Consider the following 19859-nt stretch of genomic DNA (forward strand, 5'->3'; position numbering starts at 1 on the left):
CATGTACCATACACTACTTCTAAATCTTAGAATAAGGCAAATCAGCATATTAGAATGATCATGTGACACTGAAGACTGGAGTAATGATGCTGAACATACATCTTTGCATCGCAGGAATAAATGTAGAATAATAAAGAATAATTTAAAGGAATAAACGCTTTTAAATATATTAAAACAGTTATTTTAAATTGAAATAACATTTCAGAATATTACGGTTTTTACAGTATTTTGATTAAATACTGTAAGTGCATCATTGGTAAGGATATGAGATTTCTTTCAAAAACATAAAAAAATATATATTATTTTAACCAGTACAAGAGAACAAATATTGAACAATGCACTGGGCTACTCTGTTTTATATATTGAAAGGTAACACCAGAGATCCATATCTTTAAAATGAGAACGAAAACTATTATGCAATTATTATCATTTTCAGACGGGCTGCCTCGATATTGGAAACCGTCTTGAAATTGGTGACTTTCACTGATGTCAAGTCTCACGTTGCATCTAAAGGAAGACAGCAAAAGGCATTTTCTCTGAATAATGAATTTTGGTCTGTTTATGACACACACACACACAATGTTCATAACTATTTTATGAAGCTTTTTTTTTTTTTTTTTGGAGCTTACCAGCCCACATCCCTACTCTCAAATGAGTTTGGAACAGATGAGGGTTAGTAAATTACAAATTTGTAATTTCTGGTTCAACCGTCCCATTTTTCATGCGTATCCGATTAAGAACAAATATTTAAAGCATTTTCAAACATACATTTCCTCTAAAACATATCAAACATTCATCTTCCCACAATCAGTATGTTCCCTGAGCAGTCAGAAAGTGTTCCAAAAGGTTAATTAAGGATTTCTTAATAGAGACATTGAAAATCAGTTTAGCAGCAGAATCATTAAATAAACGGATGAACGCATGATATCTATCAAAAAGGGAAATGCAGCTCTATGCAAGAAAGAGGTCAACAGAGTAGCAGTCGTGCCCTCATTCAACTCATGCACCTGTTAGACCTGCAAACAAACATATTCCAGCATATGCTGCACCAAACTGAGCCTGGCATTACATTTCTGTTTCACACATACACAGAAAAGCATCAGAAACATGGATTGCAGACTGAGCTCCTCGGATTCAGGGAAGTGTTTACAATATGCCGATCTGACCACTATTCGGACAACTCATTACTGTTTTCATGTCTTTCTTGAACATTGAGACTTAGCCTGAAAGACATTACTAGCAGTGCCACATGAAGCGCAAATGCTGGCAATCAGCGCCCCCTTGAGACTAAAACTGGAGTCATAAAGAAAGGTTCAAGTGTAAGAGATTTTTTGAAAAATAAATACTAAATCTATGCTGATATAAACAGCAGGAGGGATTTATTTGATCAAAGTATGAAGCAAGTTGAAGGACACATCCATATGGACATGGAGGATGGCTAGTGATTGCTAGGATGGTTAGTGATTTCTACAAGAGTGAAGTGCAGCTCTAGAGACGTCCTAAAGTCTGTAGTCCTGAGACTTTTGAAGAACGAACATTTTCACATTATTTACTCGCCCTCATGTCATTCCAAACCTGCACGACTTTCTTCTGTGGAACACGAAAGGAGAGGTTTAGCATAATGTTCATGTTGCTCTTTTCCACGCTGTGAAAGTGAATGGATGTTGTCGAGCTATAAAAATGGCAAAAATTTTGTTTTTAACAACTCTGTATGTAGTTCCTTGCATGTCATGTTTCTGCTCACGACACAGCAAGGCTGAAAATGTCACATTTCAGGCAGCGATATTATTTTGAATCTATTTTGATCTGTACCTCATCAAAAATCTAAACAATTGAAATATGGTGCATAGTGTATTGACTTCTGCTTTTTTTTTGGAGAATGACAGCTTCTGTACACATTCACTTGATTGCAAAAAAGCAGCATGAACATTCTTGAAAACATCTACTTTTGTGTTCTGTAGAAGTCATAAGGGTTTGAAATGATAAGTAAATGATGACAAAAGTTTCACTTCTGAATCTTTAATAAGGAATTTAGGCCTTCATAGTTCTTCAGAATGCATAAATAGTGAGAGGAGCCTAGAGGATTTCAGAAAAACGCTTTTCTGAGGTCCCATGCTGTTTAATAAGAACAATACCATCATTAGAGAAAAAAAAAAAAACACACAAAGTCTAAGAAACACCAAGAATCGTCTCATCCCAGAGCCTTTCCTCCTCTGTCCTGTTGTCTTCTTGAGTCGTCTTCTCTTTTCCTTTTTTCCTTTCTTTTTTGTGTTTGTGTTTGCCATCTTTTGTTTCTGTCCTGACCTCTAGGTGCTCCTCCATCTTTCCCTGTGGTTCCTCGTGCACTTCAATCTCTTGTTTGACCAACAGTTCCTCTACTTTTCGTCTCTTTGCATGCTGTCCATCCCCGTGCCTCCTACTTTTCTTGCTTGCCCTTCTTTTACTTCTGCTTTCCTCGTCTTCACTTGAGCTCCTCTCTCTTTTTCTTCTCTCCTTCCATTTCTTTCTTTCATCTTCTCTTTCTGCACTTCCTCTCCTGTCTCCTTTCTGCCTCTTTTTCCTTTCACTTGGTTCTGTATCCGACTCTTCCTCCTGGTCTCTTCTGCTCTTCCTTTGCATTTTCATCTTCCTCTTCTTTCTCTTCCTCTCTTTGCTGTCGTAACTGCTGCTGCTGTCACTACTGCTGCTAGTGTAGGAGGAGGAGTCTGAAAAAGAGGAGGGGCTAAATGATTCAGGGCTCTTTCCTCTTTTACACAGGTGACCAGGTGTGAAAGGAGGACGGATATGGGGCATATACCCCGGCCGATAGTGTGGGACAGCGCCTCTCACGCCAAAGCCAAATTGATTGACCTGAGACTGGAAGTGTGGGTGCCAGTGAGGTTGAGGGAAACCAGGGGGTGGGAAACATGGTACCAGCTTGCCAGGATGAGGCATCTCTTCTGCGTTCTGTGGACCTTCTTTCACACTCTCATCCAGATCCTTGTTTGCTTGTCCCATGGTGCCCGGTCCTGCTTTGGGATCTAGTCCCCGGGCCTTCTGCACCTGAATGTAGTCAGCCAGCTCATCCTGGAAGGAGTCGTACACTTTCTTCTGAGATTTGCACAGTTCCATGACTTTCTTCTCCCTAAGGGCAAAGATGAATGCCATTTCACTGATTTGGATGGCTAATAACAAGCAGATTAAGATAAAAGTAGTTGCATGTAAAGAAGGGATTGACAAATTTGAGTTTTCCAACAAAAATAATTATTTTATGCTAGTAAATTTCTCAAAAGAATTACAAAGAAATTGCAGGTAACAAGATTAAATAAAAAAATACAATAAAAAGGTATTTTTTTTGTCAAATATACTCCCATCTTTTAATTTATAGCTTTATTTTTTTTACAGTGTATGCAAATAAAATGCAGAAATAGTTGTAATATGTATAAATATTTAAATGATACTCAAATTCCACCTAAAGTCAACAGGAAATGTATCCATGTGACACAAAATGTATTTCTCTGATCTAATTAATTCATTTGCACAGAGAGAATATTTAAGACTAAATAGAAAAAATATATATTAAAAAGAAGAATCTATGGTTGAATTTCGCTAATGAATGCATATTTAGAATGTAAACAAGATTCATTCTGATTTCCCTTTGACTTTAAAATATTCAAAAGCCAACACGTATCAGCCACCACTTTTGATAATCTAAAACTGTCAGACAATTGCTGACTAAGCAGCCTGGCCTATATATCAACCTGATGCTAATGTAAACTTAAGTTCGATCTCCTAAAACAAGACCCAAATCCTAATGGCTGTAATAAAAACAGGGATCAGATAAAATAACCAATGAGAGCGATGTCACTCACTTGACAATGTGTTTGTTTCCCTGCATGTGTGCTTGGTACATCTCTATTGAGCTGAGCGTCAGACAGCAAATCGGGCAAGTCAGGGAGCTCGCTGTGTGAAAAAAAAAAAAAAATAGAGGGGAATAATGATTAGAAAATATCAAATGTTAAATTCTTTAAATATCAGTTAACGACCACTGAGCAGAACAATACTTCTGTTTACATAAATGGATTACATGCGACATCCTAAAACATGTATATTTTATATACTTTATATAATTATTCAACTTAAATATAATTTTTTCCAGACTATAAGTCACACTTTTTTTCATAGTTTGGCTGGTCCTGCGACTTATAGCCAGGTGCGACTTATTTATCAAAATTAATGTGACATGAACCAAAAGAAAACATTACCATCTACAGCCGCGAGAGGGCGCTCTATGCTGCTCAGTGCTCCTGTAGTCTACACTGAACACATAGAGCGCCCTCTCGCAGCTGTAGACGGTAATGTTTTCTCTTGGTTCTTGGTTCTAAATAAATACGACTTATAGTCCAGTGGGACTTATATATGTTTTTTTCCTCATCATGACGTATTTTTGGACTGATGCGACTTATACTTGGGTGCGACTTATAGTCCGAAAAATTCGGTAATTAATTAGGTTTTCATAAATATTATTGAATAATTTCTGAATGAATTTTAATATTAATAAATTGGCCAATGTTGATGTATATCAGCGTATACCATGTTCTGACTGTTCCCCCATCTGGTCCAGCATCTCTTGCCGGGTCTGGTTCCGCTGATGCTTCCGGCCGATGTAGTGCTGCTGTGCGACCATAGGGTTGTTAAAGGAAGCGCTGCACAGCGTACAATACTTGTTGGGGTCACTATGATCAACCTCTTGATCGCCCGAGCCAGAAGTGTACTGCTCCAGACTGATCTGATTCTGCACAGCACCCTCTGATGGGAGGACACCAGGAGTTGTGGATTCTAGGACGGGCAATGAAAGTTGAATTTAACAAAATAGAGTTATGACAGGTTTACCCCACAATGGTGAAGTCTCAAATTTAACAGGCTCCAATTTCATTTTACTTACCTTCAGGTGGAGGAGGAATTGTTTTTCTCATGTTCTTGGCATGAACTTTGCCCTCATAGTGTGACTTTGCCACAGTTGGAGAGCTGAATACCATGTTGCACAGCTCGCAGAACTTCTGTGCACACAGATCTCTCTGTAACACAACATGAAAAACTGATACACACTTAAAAGCAAAATATGCATATTCTGTATGATCTGTTACATACCAAAACGCCTCCACAATCTGGACTTGGCTTATTTATTTTAGCTTTCTTGTTCTGCAGGTACATTCTGACTCTTTGTGCATGTTTTTTCCCCTGGCAATAGAAACCAACGTTACAAACATGACTGAGTGCAACCTTTTAAAGTTGCCTGAAAAAACCGGATACAGTTGCATGAAAAACAACCTCACAAACCTCATAATGAGAAACTCTCTGGGACTCATAAAGCAGGGTTGCTTCACAGATGTGACAGAAGTTATCTGTCAACAGGCCTTTGAGAAGATCACTGTCGCTCTGAGACCCTGCAGAATAATCAGACAGTAAAAGCAAAAATAATGTAAAATAATGCATATTGTTAAAAAAAAAATTGTGTAAGGAAGCTTATGTGGTTTTTATAAACATGATCTCATTGGCTCAGATTTTCACAGAGCATGATTTATGATAAAAAATAGATTTCTGGAACTGTGTGAGGCTTTCAGTAACACTAGTCAACAAGAAACAGACACTACTGTACTCTCTTATCTCTAAGAAATATTAGTAGCATAATCAAGCAGTAAATAAATTTGTTCAATATTTCACTCTTATAAATCACTGGACTGAACTTAAAGTGACAATTTGCATACAAATTGTTTTACAGGTGATTTACAGAGAAATGTGTTCTTCGTGGATGAAGCCCAATGTGTGTAAGCAAAGCATACTAGTGATAATGTACCAGGTTTTTGTGGTGCAAGACTAGTATAACAAAAAAAAAACTAAAAACTAAAAGAAAAAAAAAATATTTTAACAGTTTTAAGGACACATTGACAACTATTTTCATTTTATGCCTGGTAACTAATAATTGACCGATATTAAAAATATGTTATAAAAATCATACAATTACATTTAAAGACCAATAGTTTTATATGTTACAACTGAATTTAGGCATAACATCCATAAAAAAATTTAAATTGATTCAAACTAAAAAAGAAAAGAAAATCTATAATAATACTAGCCGAATAAATGACATGTTCTTGATGCTGTGCAAAGCTATAGAGACAACTTGTGCATGCTGTGGATTCTTTTACATTATTTAATTGAATGCATTATTATACATTATTTTAATGAATGTCATGCTGAAATGTACACATATATTTAAATAAAACAGCAACGCTCATGTTATTGTGAAAAGTGTCAAACTTGGATACCACGTCTATTATTTGCATAAAAAAGTTTCAACTGGTTAGGCTGTTTGTTCCTGAATGTGTCATTGTACTATCAGCTCAAACAATCTAGACACAAATGTTGCAAGGTTGTGGATCCTAAAATTGCATAAAAACATAACTAAATTTGCATTTATTAAGGTCAACTTTTTGTACTGCTGTCTAAAAGAATAGGTACATTAAGCCCTATATATTGAGAAACGAGTTTATTTATTTAAATTACATTAGTTCAAGAAATAAAAATAAACAACTCGAGCACTAAAACGTTCTGAAATTTCACAAACGAGCTGTCACTTTCCATAACAATGGCAACGGAGGATTATTATGAGGCTAATAAAAATGCATTCACTATGGTTACTTGGCTAGATTGTTGCTTAATCGGCGAATAATCGATTTACACGATAGTATGATTAATTAAAACCACATTTTGTGTCTTAACATGTATTTTCAGCCGATGTGTGGTGCCAATCGACTTAAAAACACACCAGATTTTTAAAAAGGGATTGTGTGGCGATTGTTTAAGGTGAATGATGGATACTAATATTTAGCCTAGCCTAACGTTAGCTTGTTGGCTTGCTAAGCTTTATTACCACCCATGGATCCATCTCAAACAACTCAAACACAAGCATTCGATGCAAATAATCTCCACATGACTGCATTTTTGACGTTTTTGAAGGGTTTCAACTGATAAGACTCACCTTCTTCAACCTGAGAAATATTGGTGTTAGTGTTTTGTACTGTTTCTGGATTGATATCGTCTGTATTTTTGATTTTGTCTGTTTCCGCACACTGCGGAGAACACGATACACTAGCTTGAAGTTCGGACATTTTTTATACCTGGAAATAAATCAAAACTGTAGCTGATTAAGCTAAAAATGCCAAAGAGCTCAACATGGCAATGGTTAAAATATTCAAGGGAGGTTGATATGCGCATGCGCAGTATGATTAGATTTCTTTACGTGCCAGCCACAGAATTAAGCAGATGCTTACTGCCATCATCTGGTGTTTTTATGCTATTGATCTAGTTTATTTAAAAACCTTAAAATAAATGTTACTGTATGAAGCAAATTATAAATACAGCGGTAAGCAGTTTCTAATAAAAAAATGATTTAACAGTAAGCTAACTTTAGAATTTATGTTAAACAATAGGCCTAAATAAAATATGCCTATAGTTTAATATGTATTTGTTAAACATATAGAGGTTTTGGATATAGAGGTATTTGGAGGTTAATGAAAAAAGCAATCAGCATATATCATTCTGGCAGACCACACAATTAAACTATATATGAAAAAAAAAAAAAAAAAAAACAGTTAAGTGACATTCAGCCAAGTATGGTGACCCATACTCAGAATTTGTGCTCTGCATTTAACCCATCCAAAATGCACACACACAGAGCAGTGAACACACACACTGTGAGCACACACCCGGAGCAGTGGGCAGCCATTTATATGAAATATTTACAACCAAAACATAGCCTACATTGGCCCCTAGAAAGTTTTTGCACACTTAAGCCACTAAGTGTATGAATTTGCATTCAGTTTAATCTGATGTAATTTAATTTTAGTGAATATACAGGTTGTTCAATTAGTAACTGTGGAGCCATTTCTTTAACAGTCTAAAGTAAATGATGATAATAAAATTCTCAAAACATTTGCAGCTTGCTTGAATTTGCTTAAGGAGTTTCTTTAGAATAATAAGAAATACCAATTGTTAAAACATTTTATTGTTATAAAGACTATTTAGAAATACAGATAGGTGTAGTAGTGTTGTTGTAATAGCTATTGCTTTACAATAGATTGTAAGTAGAACCACAGTATGTCCTGCACAAATTATGACCTTTTTGTAGAATGAGGGAGTGTTCCAAACATTCCAAAATCTTCTGTTATCTTTTTAAAATGTTACTCCTAAAGGCGTGTCCACTGGCGCAGCAATCTAGAGTCATTCTTGTAGGACTAATGTGATGGAGACCAGTTTTATTTACAAAGTTTTGCCTCATTCGATGTCTCCTGCCTCTATTCAATATAGCTGACACAAACAGCATGCTCTGAATATAATTATTCCTGTCATTTATGAAAAGTATTTAACAACATTTCAAGCTTCACTAGATAAAGTTCAACTATTTTAAATAGATGGATAAATACGGTTACTCTGCAAATTAAAATATGCACAATTTTCAAGAATATGTAATGACTAACCTAGGAAATCGTTTGAATAAATACAAAACTAAAAGGTCAACTGAGTAACCTGAGCGTGTAAATAATAAAATTTTAAAATCACACATCTACTGAAAAATCTCACACTGGAGATTGTCAGTGTTATTTCTGTTCATCAAAACAACAACAACAACAAAAAAACACACTCACACAGCAGCATAAAACATAAATGCATCCCAGATGGGTGCACCAGACATTAAAACAAAACCAATCAAATGTGTTACATCTCAGTCCTGCCAGTCCAGCACTGGCGTAGTGTTTTGAAATACTGGGAAAACAGACTCATGTTCATGTTGACACAGGTGCCAGACCATAATACAATAATAGTTCAGCAGTAGAAGCAGGCTCATGACAACCAAGGCCAAAAAGACCAGAAGGGCCACCACAAGACTCTTTCTGGTGCAAAACAGGTGAGATGACCAGTGCTCACTTTGGGAACCTTCCTCCAGTGAGTGTTTAGGCCTGAAGTGTTTGGACAGGCAGTGTTTAATCCAGGTCCAAGCAGGAGCAACAGGTGAAAATAAGCATGCCTCACTCTCCCCCATCGTCACAGAAAGAAAAAGCTTCTTGACCACAGAGCAACCGTCACTATACCACCTGCCAGCCAGAGTCTGAAAAAAGAAACATACAGCGGTCACATGGATTAAGCAGTCTAGTGCAAGTAATAGCAACAGCAGCAAATTAAATCTTATCCCAAAAAGAACTAAAAATATCTTTTGTAGTCTGGTTTCTTTAATGAAATAATAAGATATAAATATATGTCTAAAATCGCATATTATATAACTATGTATATTGTACAATCTGCCATGCCCACAGGATTCTCTTCAATAGATCACGCATGCGCTGGTAACGCTGAAGGAAACGAACTCTGAAACAGAATCTGCTTTGGAGGTTATGTTCAGAAAATAAGTTGCTATGGGTAACTTACCTTAAGAGTAAAGGTTACCTGAGTTTATCCGCTTACCCCTAAACATACCCAGTTATGTCACATATCCTTCTTATACCCCCACCCCACCCCAGACTTCGGGGACAAGTCCCAAAACCCCTTATCAACTACATAGCGACGCCATGGCAACCCTTAGGAATGTCAGCTTTCCAACAAACCAGCACTTCTCACAAACAATCTTGTCGTTATTAATGTAAAGGCTATCAATAACAAATTATCATGGCATTTCGTCGTAAACGTCGTAAAACGCTTTAAGAATCTGTTATTTGTCAAATTTCTTTTTCTTTTCAAAATGTAACTTTACGACAGTGATGACAACGGTGGATTTTTTTATGACAGAAATGTATCCGTGGCAGCATATTTTGGCGCAAACTCTGGAGAGGGAAAGGTAAATGTAAACAACGCTGAAAACAGAATTTTGTAATAATTATTTTCCCACTAATGTTGTTCGGTCTTTCACTTAAATTATTTACACTAGAGAATAACAACGTTGAAATGAAATGAAAAAAAAAAAAGAATCCCTCCACCTGCGTTCAGTCAACAGATCAAGAGCAGGCAACACGACGCGATTCTGTCCTAAACGCAAGCGCGCACATTGTTGACGATAATTGAACAGTTTGTCGTGTCGCAACATGGTGTGAAACAGTTTAGCAGTTAAAAAACAGTTCTTAATACGTTTCAATAAATAAGTTATCACGTAGTTTTGCGCAGCAAAGACTAAAGTAAGCTCACCTGTTGCAGACGTCAGTGTTTGCAAAGGAACAGTCTGTCCTCACTTATGGTGATACCGCCTCTTAAATACGCTGTCAAATTCAGAATAAGAGATTAAAAGATTACTATTTTGACCACTACCCCCATAACATCTGACTAATGTATGCATCTCCACCTCTTTAAATCTGACTGAAGATCTTGAACTTCTGGGTAATAGGTATCTGTTTAACTATTTGTGCATTATTTACACGCAGGCTTCTTAATCAAACCGGGGACATTGCATAGATTTATGTTGTTTTTATACACAGGTACAGTAGTTGTACACTTTATAACCTAACCCTAGCAGAAAAATCTACATTTTCACAAGTTTATATATATATGTATAAGTTTTCCTCTCTTCTGAGTACAAATGTATCCTCAGAATTGGGCAGGCACACATACAAATAAATTAATTAATGTATATTTGTTTAGTGAATACAATGTTTTGCTCACAAAATTGAAAAGACACTTAGTTGTTGTATGCAACTGACATGGCACAAATTTATTGGCAAACAGAAATGTTATTTCTATATATTTTTCTCAAAATGCAAACATTTGTTCATTTGGAGAAATATCTAAAATTAACTGAAACATGATGTAACACTTAGGATATGCTCAGGATATGTGTGTTACTGTATGTGATGTAATTTATGCGATTGTGTTTGTGTGATATTAACAGTGTGACAGTTTCTCATAAAAACACTCCTTTTTTTTCAACATCTTAAAGTCATCTGCAATCTAGCAGTCCAGGCAACATAAACTGAATTCAGTGTTTACATGCCCTGAAATCAGGTATAATACATAGTTCTTCTTAAGTACAAACCACATTCATTGACTCAAGCAATGAGAAAAAACATACTGTACACCTGTCAGTTTGAAAAGACTAAAACCTAAAGTAGTGTAACTTAATAGTAGTAAACTGAAGATATATGTGGTATGCACTAATTTGACACAGTTTAACTCTAATATATATCAGAAACAAATATGTCTAAATCTTTTGAAATACGAAAACTACAAAAGGAGTGTTTTGTTAAAAAACAAACGGCTGACATTTACATATAATATATTTCGCATTCTCAAATGTGCATTTTCATATCAAGTATCAGTATTACAATCAACATTTGGCAAATTGCATAATCTCCATATGCATATAGCTTCCGACAGATTCACATTAAAGTGCTATAGGTGATCACTCTTATAGGGGATTTTCCATGGGTCATAAAAATAGCATTAAGTGAACATTTACAGTAAGCAGTCCTTATTTGTACAGCTTTTATTGATGATTCTCAACCCCAGAACTTGGGAACGGGCCAGTTTTTTCCATCTAACTAATAGGTGTATACGAAACTACAGCACCAATGTCAAAAATAAATGGGCACACTTGGGGTTTTCTCACGTAAAAGGTCTCTGAGGTCGTCTGTGGGGACGACACACAGAGAGGATTTTGCATGAGACACCAAGTGCTAGTTGGATGAAAAAACTCGGCCCCTTGATGCACCCTTCAGACTGAAGTTGAGAACGACTGCATAAGAACTTTAAAGAGGAAGAACTGTTGAGTTTGAAGGAGAGTTTGCAATTAACTGATGTGCAGTAAGCCACATCTTAAATCAAACATTTTAACTGTATACTTTTTCTTGTCCATAAACTTTCAGGGACAAATTTGCATGCAAATTACATGCAAAGAGATTTTAGAATATGAAAGATAATGATATTTGAAATAGCGCAGATAATGTGCTTGACTGGCTGAGTTTTCGCTTTATAGACTTTATAGACAAAGAATGAAAAACAATGAACAGAAAGCAAGTAAAACAATACAAAATGTATAGAAGATAAATATATATAAATGATGACTATAATTAATCTTATACAACTAGTTAATTATCTTAATACTGACCTTAGAATTGGCCTTGAGACATGTAAAAGTTTTGTTCTTTGTTCTAAATTATACTGTACAATACTTAAACCACTTAATCAACGTAAGAATAAGTACTAGGCTAATACTAATAAGAAATATTTCTACATAATCATAAAGAAATAATTCAGAAGTTGTTCTGGTGGATGGAATGATAGTGTATATTAATTTTAGCATCGAGCTATAAAGTTGTATGTGTTTATGTGTTTATATGGTCTGTGTGTTCGCAGTGCTCCAGTGCATGCCATTCCCTGCAGTCCACCATCAAGTCCCAACAGGTTCCACTGGCTCTTCATAAAGGTGAAGTGGCTCAGTAGTTCTCGTCCATGATGGATCCATCGTTCGAAACCCAGATGAGTGGTTCTACAATGCTCCTCTCTAGTTCCATCTTGTTTGTCTCTAAAGAATGAGCATGTCTTTATGTTAAACTCTCCCTCTTTCTCTGCCTCACACCACCGTGCTGACAGACGGGTCGGACAAGTTGAGTTGGCCCGTAATGTCTGTGGGTGGGAATTGCTGTAGAAATGGAGAGAAGGTAGAAAACACACAGGATAGAGAAAATTAATGCGACTGTTACCTTTCCTCTTCTCCAAAAGCCCAGATTGGAATTTCCTTCATTACCCCCAAGGCAGCATGTAGCATGCAAATCCAAAACAAGGACTCAACCATTGAATGTTTCAGATGTCATCATAAAGCATTGGACTAAATTTTGCCAAGGATCTGAAACATTAAAAAGGCTAAGTTTCACAATTGAACTCAACGCATCAAAATTCGGTAACATCCAAGGAGGTGATACAAATTTTAAAGAGTGTGGGAGAAGTGTACTTCCAGCTATCTTGCTGCCTTAGGTGGTATTAAGAATAATATTCAAAGAAGAGGAAGCAGGTTCTTTGTTGTGAGATGGTTTTAGGTCACCTAATAACCTATGTGTTATTTATGTTGGAATTATTGGGGCAAAAGTCAAAATGTATTTGGACGCTTGCGACACACTTAAAAATATGAATGTCAGTGCATTATATAATGAAGTATAAAGCAACTGGCATCTGCAAACAAGTGAATTTAACCGATGACCTTTGTTCCAAGCTATATTTGCAGTTGCTTTTAACCCACTTGGCTCAATGTGATTTCTAGTGGATATCAGATCCCCTCACATTTGTGCTGGCGCCCTTGCGGAGTAAACAAAGTTGTGGTTCATAACATTACCAAATGGACATTGGTTGCATTTTTGAATTTCAGCCAGAATTTTCAACCAAAAAGTGTCCAGGAGGAAATACTTATAAATCTTCATTTAGTATATTTGCAATAGCAGTATATATTTGTTTGTATTTAAATGTAAAACCTATCAACCAAAGTATTTCACCTAAAGTTTGTTAATGCACAAAAATATCAGTCGCTTCCATATTTTGATGTCTAATGCAATGACATTAATACATTTTTAAACTTGGCTCAAATGTTCAAATACTTTCTGGCCCACTGCATATTCATATCTGATATATATATATATTTAATTGTCATTCAGTTCCTGTTTCCTCATCTCAAGCTTAGATGTGTTAGAAGGGCAACAAGCTGTTTTCTCACATGGGCATCTGCTGTGCCACGTAGGCAAAACACTCAGTGACATGCAGGTGCCCAGTCAGAAGGCAATTAACACAACAAAACAAATTGTTTTTTTCTTTAAGTTTTTGTAAGCTATAAAATGTCTCTCAGTGAGGCTTGCCAGGTTGCAACAGCAAGGACATTTTGATTCAAACAAAATATTTTGTTCTGACAGAATTATCATTTTAAATTCTGTTCCTTGCTGTGGCAAACTGTGAGATTGAGGCACATAGAGCTTTATTGGTTAAGCTGAAAAACATCTGCTAATCAAGACTGACTATATGACCCTAAGGATTACATTTTCAAAAAGTAAAATGCATATATTGATGGAAAAGCAGCAGCAAAGAGTTCCAGATGGTAGTAATTCTTTTTCTTTCTTTGTTTTTGTGAAAACAAAAGACACATGCTACATTTGGATGTTTAATTTCAAAATAACATTTCTTATTAACATAAATATTACGTTCAAAATTAATCATACTTGTTATAACATGTGTCCTCTTTTATAGCTTACTCTTTTTTTTAATACTATGCCATTGCCAGTAAATAAGCTTATAAGCTCAATAAACGATGCAACATCTCTAAAAGCCATATCTTAAGGCAAAAGTTCTCATTGCCAAGATCATCATCATATTGCAGAATAAATGTATTCAGCAATACTTCTGATGATAACGGGAGGCTTTTCTTTTCTTTTAAATGTTATTTTTTCCTTTTTTCTTTCTTCCTTGGTGTTGCATCAAGAATGCCCTTAGCACGCCTTAGTGAGCATGAGAGTTCTTGTTATGTTCACTTAGAAGGCTTCCTGTTGGCACTTCCAAATTAAGCCCACAGTGCCCCCTGGTGAGAGACAGTGAGTCAGCAAAAGAGACAAAAAGTGTGTGTATCATCACTACCACAAAAAAATGCAACTACTTCTACCAAGGCAACCAAAACACAGTCTCTAATTCTATGACAGATATATTGCATGCTTGCAGAGGAAGAGAGAGGCTGTGTAGCATGTACATCATGTGGGGGACGTCGACAGTTATAAATCCATATACATCCACTTATATAGAAAGAGAGGTGACACTGATATCAGGAAATAAAAGGATGGTTAAACACCATGGATGACTACTATTGTTTTTCTCTTTTTACCTGGATTGTTGTGCCTTTTCTTCACCATTCACCACCCCAACCCACTCTCCCCATTTTTTTAAACACTTAAAAAGGAAAAAAATATGTAACATAATTCCTAAACAAAATAATTAGAAAATGTAATATTTTGTTTAGGCCCTCTTTAATAAATTGGGGTGCCATAGCAAATCATATTAAAGTTAACCAAAATCAGCTGTTTTGTAGAAAATTTGTAGACTTGATCTGTTTATAGATTATACTAAATACAAGTACGTATATTATATTAATTCATTTACTGCACACATTGAAACTTGATGTATCTTGCCAGGTTTATGTCATTGATATCAAACGTCATTAGTTCTTGCATGTTTTATGACTTATTTATAAGACTTTTATAGTACTTTTATCATGTTTTTTAGAGCTTGAGAGCCCTTGGTCACGGTCTTCTATTACTGAATGGAGAAAAGCAGCTTGGACATCCCACTATCTCCTTTTGTGTTCCACGGCAGAAAGATAATTATACAGATTTGGTACAAAATGATGGTGAGTAAACGATGACAGAATTTTCATTTTCAGTGCCCATTCCCTGAAATAAACTTGGTTAGGACCTTAAACAAAACAGTTCAAAAGAAAAACATTGTTAATTGATGATTTCAAAGTCTGAAAGGGAAGTTCCGCTGTTTAAAAAAAAAAGTTAGTCCGCATGGCATGGTTGCTCTGATCAAACACCACAACACCAAAGCATGCCGTCAGGGAAACAAACATCGCAAGATTTGACTGTTCATATCAATAACGTCAGGCAGGTTTTGGGACGAGAAACACACAAGTACGCACAGCACATCCCACCAAAAAGAGGCACACACGTTCACCCTCACGGACACACACTCCACATCCAGGGGTTGCAATAGGGAGAGAAGCAGCCCAGAAACATCAGGCATTGTGCAGCGCCCCCTCCTCTTGGAACAGTTCTTAGGTTAGAACCTTTTCCCTGATCACTGGGTCCTAAAACCTTACTCTTAAGGATGGCTGAGCTCTTAAGTCCTAACTGACAGATGGGGTCTGGATGGTGACTTGATGACTGACTGACAGACACGTGGCCGAGATGCCAGGAATGGAGGAATAACCAGAGAGAAATGCGGCTCTCTTGGCTTCAGACATGACATGTCATTTAAGACAGAAGAAAGTAGATACAGAGAGAGAAGTGGAAGAATAGGACGAGAGAAAGACAGACGCAGAAAGAGGAAGAGAGACCGGCCGAGTAAAAAGAGATGCCATTCCTTAACCTCCTTACCGTGTCTTTGGAGGACCTACGTCTCTTGATGCTGGAGGCCAGGGTGGTACTGATGGACCTAAAAGAGGGTTTCTTTTTTGGGTCGCTGTCTGCTCTACCACTTTTCCTATCCTAAAATAAATATACGTAGAACAATTATTCATGTTCTCTGGCTGGTTTTCAACTGCCAAAACCACATCCCCTAGTTCCCCGTTGATAAGCTATATTAAATCCAACGATCTATAAATATGAATGGAAGTCAGACTTGTTTGACATAAAGAATTGGAACACTTTTAGATTCCCAAATGAACTTCCTTTGCATCTGTTTTGTGCCGTTTCATAAAATCTTCCTTTTAACACTTTGTGGTTTTGGCATAGAAGATTGGGACTCTTTTGCCCCCTTCCCTCCCACTGTCCAACAAAGGTGCCCAACACGGCTACTCTCTGGCCTCTACAAATGGTACGAAGGTATAGCACAAGACTGGGTGTGTTTGTGTAAGAAAAGGTCGAATTAAGGTATTCTTACATCCTGAGTCTCTACAGAGGAAGAGGGCTGCATTGGGGAGGAAAAAAGAAAAATAAATGAATATTTATCCACTTGCTTTAAAGATCATATGACTTTAAGATCCAAAAGCAAAAGCAGAAGGCAGCAAAATGGTTTGCTGAGGAAATAATGACATCAAAGCCAAGCAGTCTGTAATATCACAAAACAAAACAACACTCTTATAGGGAAGTAGGGCAACCAATAAAATGCAATAATACTGATCAATACATGAATACTTATAAGAACCCTCTTTGAGCGTTATACTTTTGTAGGGTATAACGGAAATCCACACCACACATGTAGTAAGGAATGTGTGAGGGAGTTGGGTAAAATGTGGTGTGAATTTCATTTAGACTCATGCAGAGGGCAGTAGGAGCAAGGTGTGGATAAAGTAAGCAAAATGTGACAAGCATACAGTTGACTTTGACTGATGGAAGACTCTCAGGATCATTTCTTGCGGCCCTTTAAAAGTTTCTGAATATCATCTGACCCCTTCTACCACTTTGGGACTTACCACAATGTCTTTGCAATCTAAGAACAACTTAGCCAAAAAAAACACACTCTTGTTTGTCCTGCTTCAATTTTGTGCTTTACAGAAAGAAAAAAATATATTAATAAGTCCTATTTGCTTGTGGTTAGAGCACTGTCTATGCATTTAGCATGCTGGAGCCACATAGACCACCGGCACAGTGAGACACATAAATGGCTGCGAGCTTTAAAACAGTATCTCATCAGAACACATTCACGGTTCACTGAGTTTTGCATCATCATTTTTTAAAAGTCTTTCCCTTTTGTTTTCTCATTTTCCTGAAGGCAGTGCACTTCTGAATGGACTCTGCCATTACCATTAATCATTTTAATGTGGGCGTCATGTTTCTGACATCTCTGTGCTTTTGAAATGACAACGGAACAGCCCAGTGGACAAAATTGCAAATTGGGCAGGTTATTCAGAAGTGCAGTGTGTGTGTTACACGCAGTTCCCTGAATGAAGGTGCAGTACACACAAGTGCAAATGGGGTATTTGAATATGGACATTCATAGAAGTAAAAAAAACAAACATTGATATTTATACTCAAGCTTGCAAAGATATCACCATCAAAATTTTGTGTAAATTCCTATACAGAAAGGAAGAGCTGACAAAAAACATGTAACACCACAGTGAATGATCCATACAAACTAATGTTTAGTGATACATTTATATTTAAATCAACACTTCAATTTTATCTGACATAGGTGTTCTAGACTCCAATTTTAAAGTGTTTTTATCCATCCTAGTGTATGTTTGCTTGACCTTTCTGCATAAGAGCCTACATGCATATACATACAGAGACAATTAAATGTGATGCATATGAGAGACATTGACAGTAAATTGACCTGCTCACAAAGACAAGCAACTGTGATCTTACCTTCCACTGCTACTGCTGTTTATTATATTATCAGTCAGCAGCTCTGACCTTTTGTCATTTTGAAAAAAGAAGCAGCTTGAGGCTCTCAAAGCCTCACCGTACTTCTACCCAGCCCATACGCTACTGGCCCACCCCTTACCAAATATCATAGTCCCACTGGGAAGACCTCCCAGGACTTCTCACTCGAAAACATTGGTCTTAAAGGATATACCTGTACAGGTGAGCTAGAGCTTGTTGCAGACATTTCAGTTGGACTGTGTTAGACTATAAACTGGGCTTTTGAAATATTTACTTCTGTAACATGTTCATGTAATATTATTACTTGTTCTGTTTTTTAAAGGATATATGCAAAGACTCATTAAAGGTTGAGGCTGGGACTAATGACACCAATTAGCACTCTGTCCTATTTTTTCCTGTTCTTTTTAGCATAGCCTTTTGATGTATACTAGCAGTACCTAATCAGCATTACCTTTTTATATCACAAACATTAATTTTCCAGCCCAAATCATCTTCAAATATTTCAATTTCATCTAACTGAAATACACTAAGTGGTTTGAAGCATTTAAGTGGTTCATGCCATGAAAGTAGCTTCGTATTCTGATGGATAACTAAGCATATCAGCTATTTTAAAAATACTGATTCGCGTAGCAAGGATGACGTGGCAACAAAATGGATCAGCTTGTTTTACATACTAAAGATGGAGTCCCAGCCGCACCCACAGCTTGACTCCCTGAGCTCTCCTTATTGTCCTGTTGGGACAGACAAGAAGAAGGAGGCTGATTGAACCAGAGCAGCCTAGACAATCCCAGGCCCTTTTGGAAGCTTAAGAGCACACAATGGTGATTGCCCACCTTTGCTCACCACACCAAACAGTGCAACCAAAGATCTGTTTTTAACAAAGGTAGGAATGAAAAACTTGGGAACTAAAGCCCAGTACAAAAAGTTGTTCATATGCAAAACTCTGTTGGGAGGTCATTCCCTTGTGTTCACCCTTCTTTTACCTCTTGTGTTGTAGGAGAGAGCTACCTTACCTGTAGGTTCTTCCTCCAAACGTTGACGGCCGCAAAGGCTAGCTGCATCTGCTTCCTGCGGGCGTCTTTATGGCGCTTATATGCAATCTCAATGAAGATGAGGAAGATTCCTGCTGCAATGCCTCCAGCAACTAGCATGAAGACACCTGTGAATGAGAGAGATTAATGAAACTGTTAGACTATTTACATAGGCACAGTATTTTTCGAATCAATCCACTGAGGAGCTGGAGGGGGTGGAGCCTCTGTGTGATGGAATCCTAAATGTATTGGCCACATATTTGGTGCCTGCTGCTGAAAACCATGCAAAATGGATGAGTGTTAAAGGTTAATGAGTTTGTTACAAATGTGAACATCAACACAGGTGAGCATAAAATGACAACTAAAAGCATTGGACAAAAAAAGGCCCCAATACCTTACCTACTGTACCTTTTTTGTCCAATCTTTTTTAGGTTTCTCTGTACCCGAAATGGACCATACCTGCCATATTCTCAAAGGTGAGTGTGGCTGGGGCATTGCTCCTTGAGTCACACTCCTGGTATCTCACCCAGGTTTTATCTAGGTCTTCCATGAAGCCGTTCTCATGGGAACTGCAAGAGGTGGTGAAGAGCAGGAAGAGAAGTTCAAAAGTTAATAAGTTGTTTTTGGTAGAAAGTACCATAAATCCCAAAAGTCACCACACCACCATCAAATAAACACAAAGACACATATGATCAAGCACACAGACAACAGAGCAGGGATGAAATAGGGGAAATACATA

General features: G+C 37.0%; 2 protein-coding genes across 2 annotated transcripts; both read right to left on the reverse strand.

Moving 5' to 3' along the window:
* Positions 1–2003: 2003 nt before the first annotated feature.
* On the reverse strand, positions 2004–7249 carry LOC113079669 (zinc finger matrin-type protein 1-like). Its single transcript, XM_026251913.1, has 7 exons — positions 7022–7249; positions 5320–5426; positions 5131–5220; positions 4925–5057; positions 4573–4818; positions 3852–3942; positions 2004–3124 (listed from the first exon to the last, which is right to left on the reverse strand). Exons 1-7 carry the CDS (start codon positions 7149–7151, stop codon positions 2170–2172), a joined length of 1752 nt encoding a protein of 583 aa, XP_026107698.1. The 5' UTR covers positions 7152–7249; the 3' UTR covers positions 2004–2169.
* A 3457-nt stretch (positions 7250–10706) lies between these two features.
* Positions 10707–19760, reverse strand: LOC113079673 (glutamate receptor ionotropic, NMDA 1-like). Its single transcript, XM_026251925.1, has 5 exons — positions 19580–19760; positions 19103–19248; positions 16648–16674; positions 16143–16253; positions 10707–12661 (listed from the first exon to the last, which is right to left on the reverse strand). Exons 1-5 carry the CDS (start codon positions 19758–19760, stop codon positions 12593–12595), a joined length of 534 nt encoding a protein of 177 aa, XP_026107710.1. The 3' UTR covers positions 10707–12592.
* Between the last annotated feature and the right edge of the window lie 99 nt (positions 19761–19859).

This window comes from Carassius auratus, unplaced genomic scaffold, assembly GCF_003368295.1.
Source record: "Carassius auratus strain Wakin unplaced genomic scaffold, ASM336829v1 scaf_tig00028956, whole genome shotgun sequence".
Classification (NCBI taxonomy): domain Eukaryota; kingdom Metazoa; phylum Chordata; class Actinopteri; order Cypriniformes; family Cyprinidae; genus Carassius; species Carassius auratus.

Coding starts and splice junctions, on each gene's coding strand:
- LOC113079669 (XM_026251913.1), bottom strand. CDS start 7,151: ATGTCCGAACTTCAAGCTAGTGTATCGTGTTCTCCGCAGTGTGCGGAA. Junction 4,819..4,924: donor AATTCCTCCTCCACCTGAAG/GTAAGTAAAATG, acceptor TGCCCGTCCTAG/AATCCACAACTCCTGGTGTC. Junction 3,943..4,572: donor GGGGGAACAGTCAGAACATG/GTATACGCTGAT, acceptor TTTTTCACACAG/CGAGCTCCCTGACTTGCCCG.
- LOC113079673 (XM_026251925.1), bottom strand. CDS start 19,760: ATGGTACTTTCTACCAAAAACAACTTATTAACTTTTGAACTTCTCTTC. Junction 16,675..19,102: donor TTTGGAGGAAGAACCTACAG/GTAAGGTAGCTC, acceptor TCCCCAATGCAG/CCCTCTTCCTCTGTAGAGAC. Junction 12,662..16,142: donor GTAGGTCCTCCAAAGACACG/GTAAGGAGGTTA, acceptor CCATTTCTACAG/CAATTCCCACCCACAGACAT.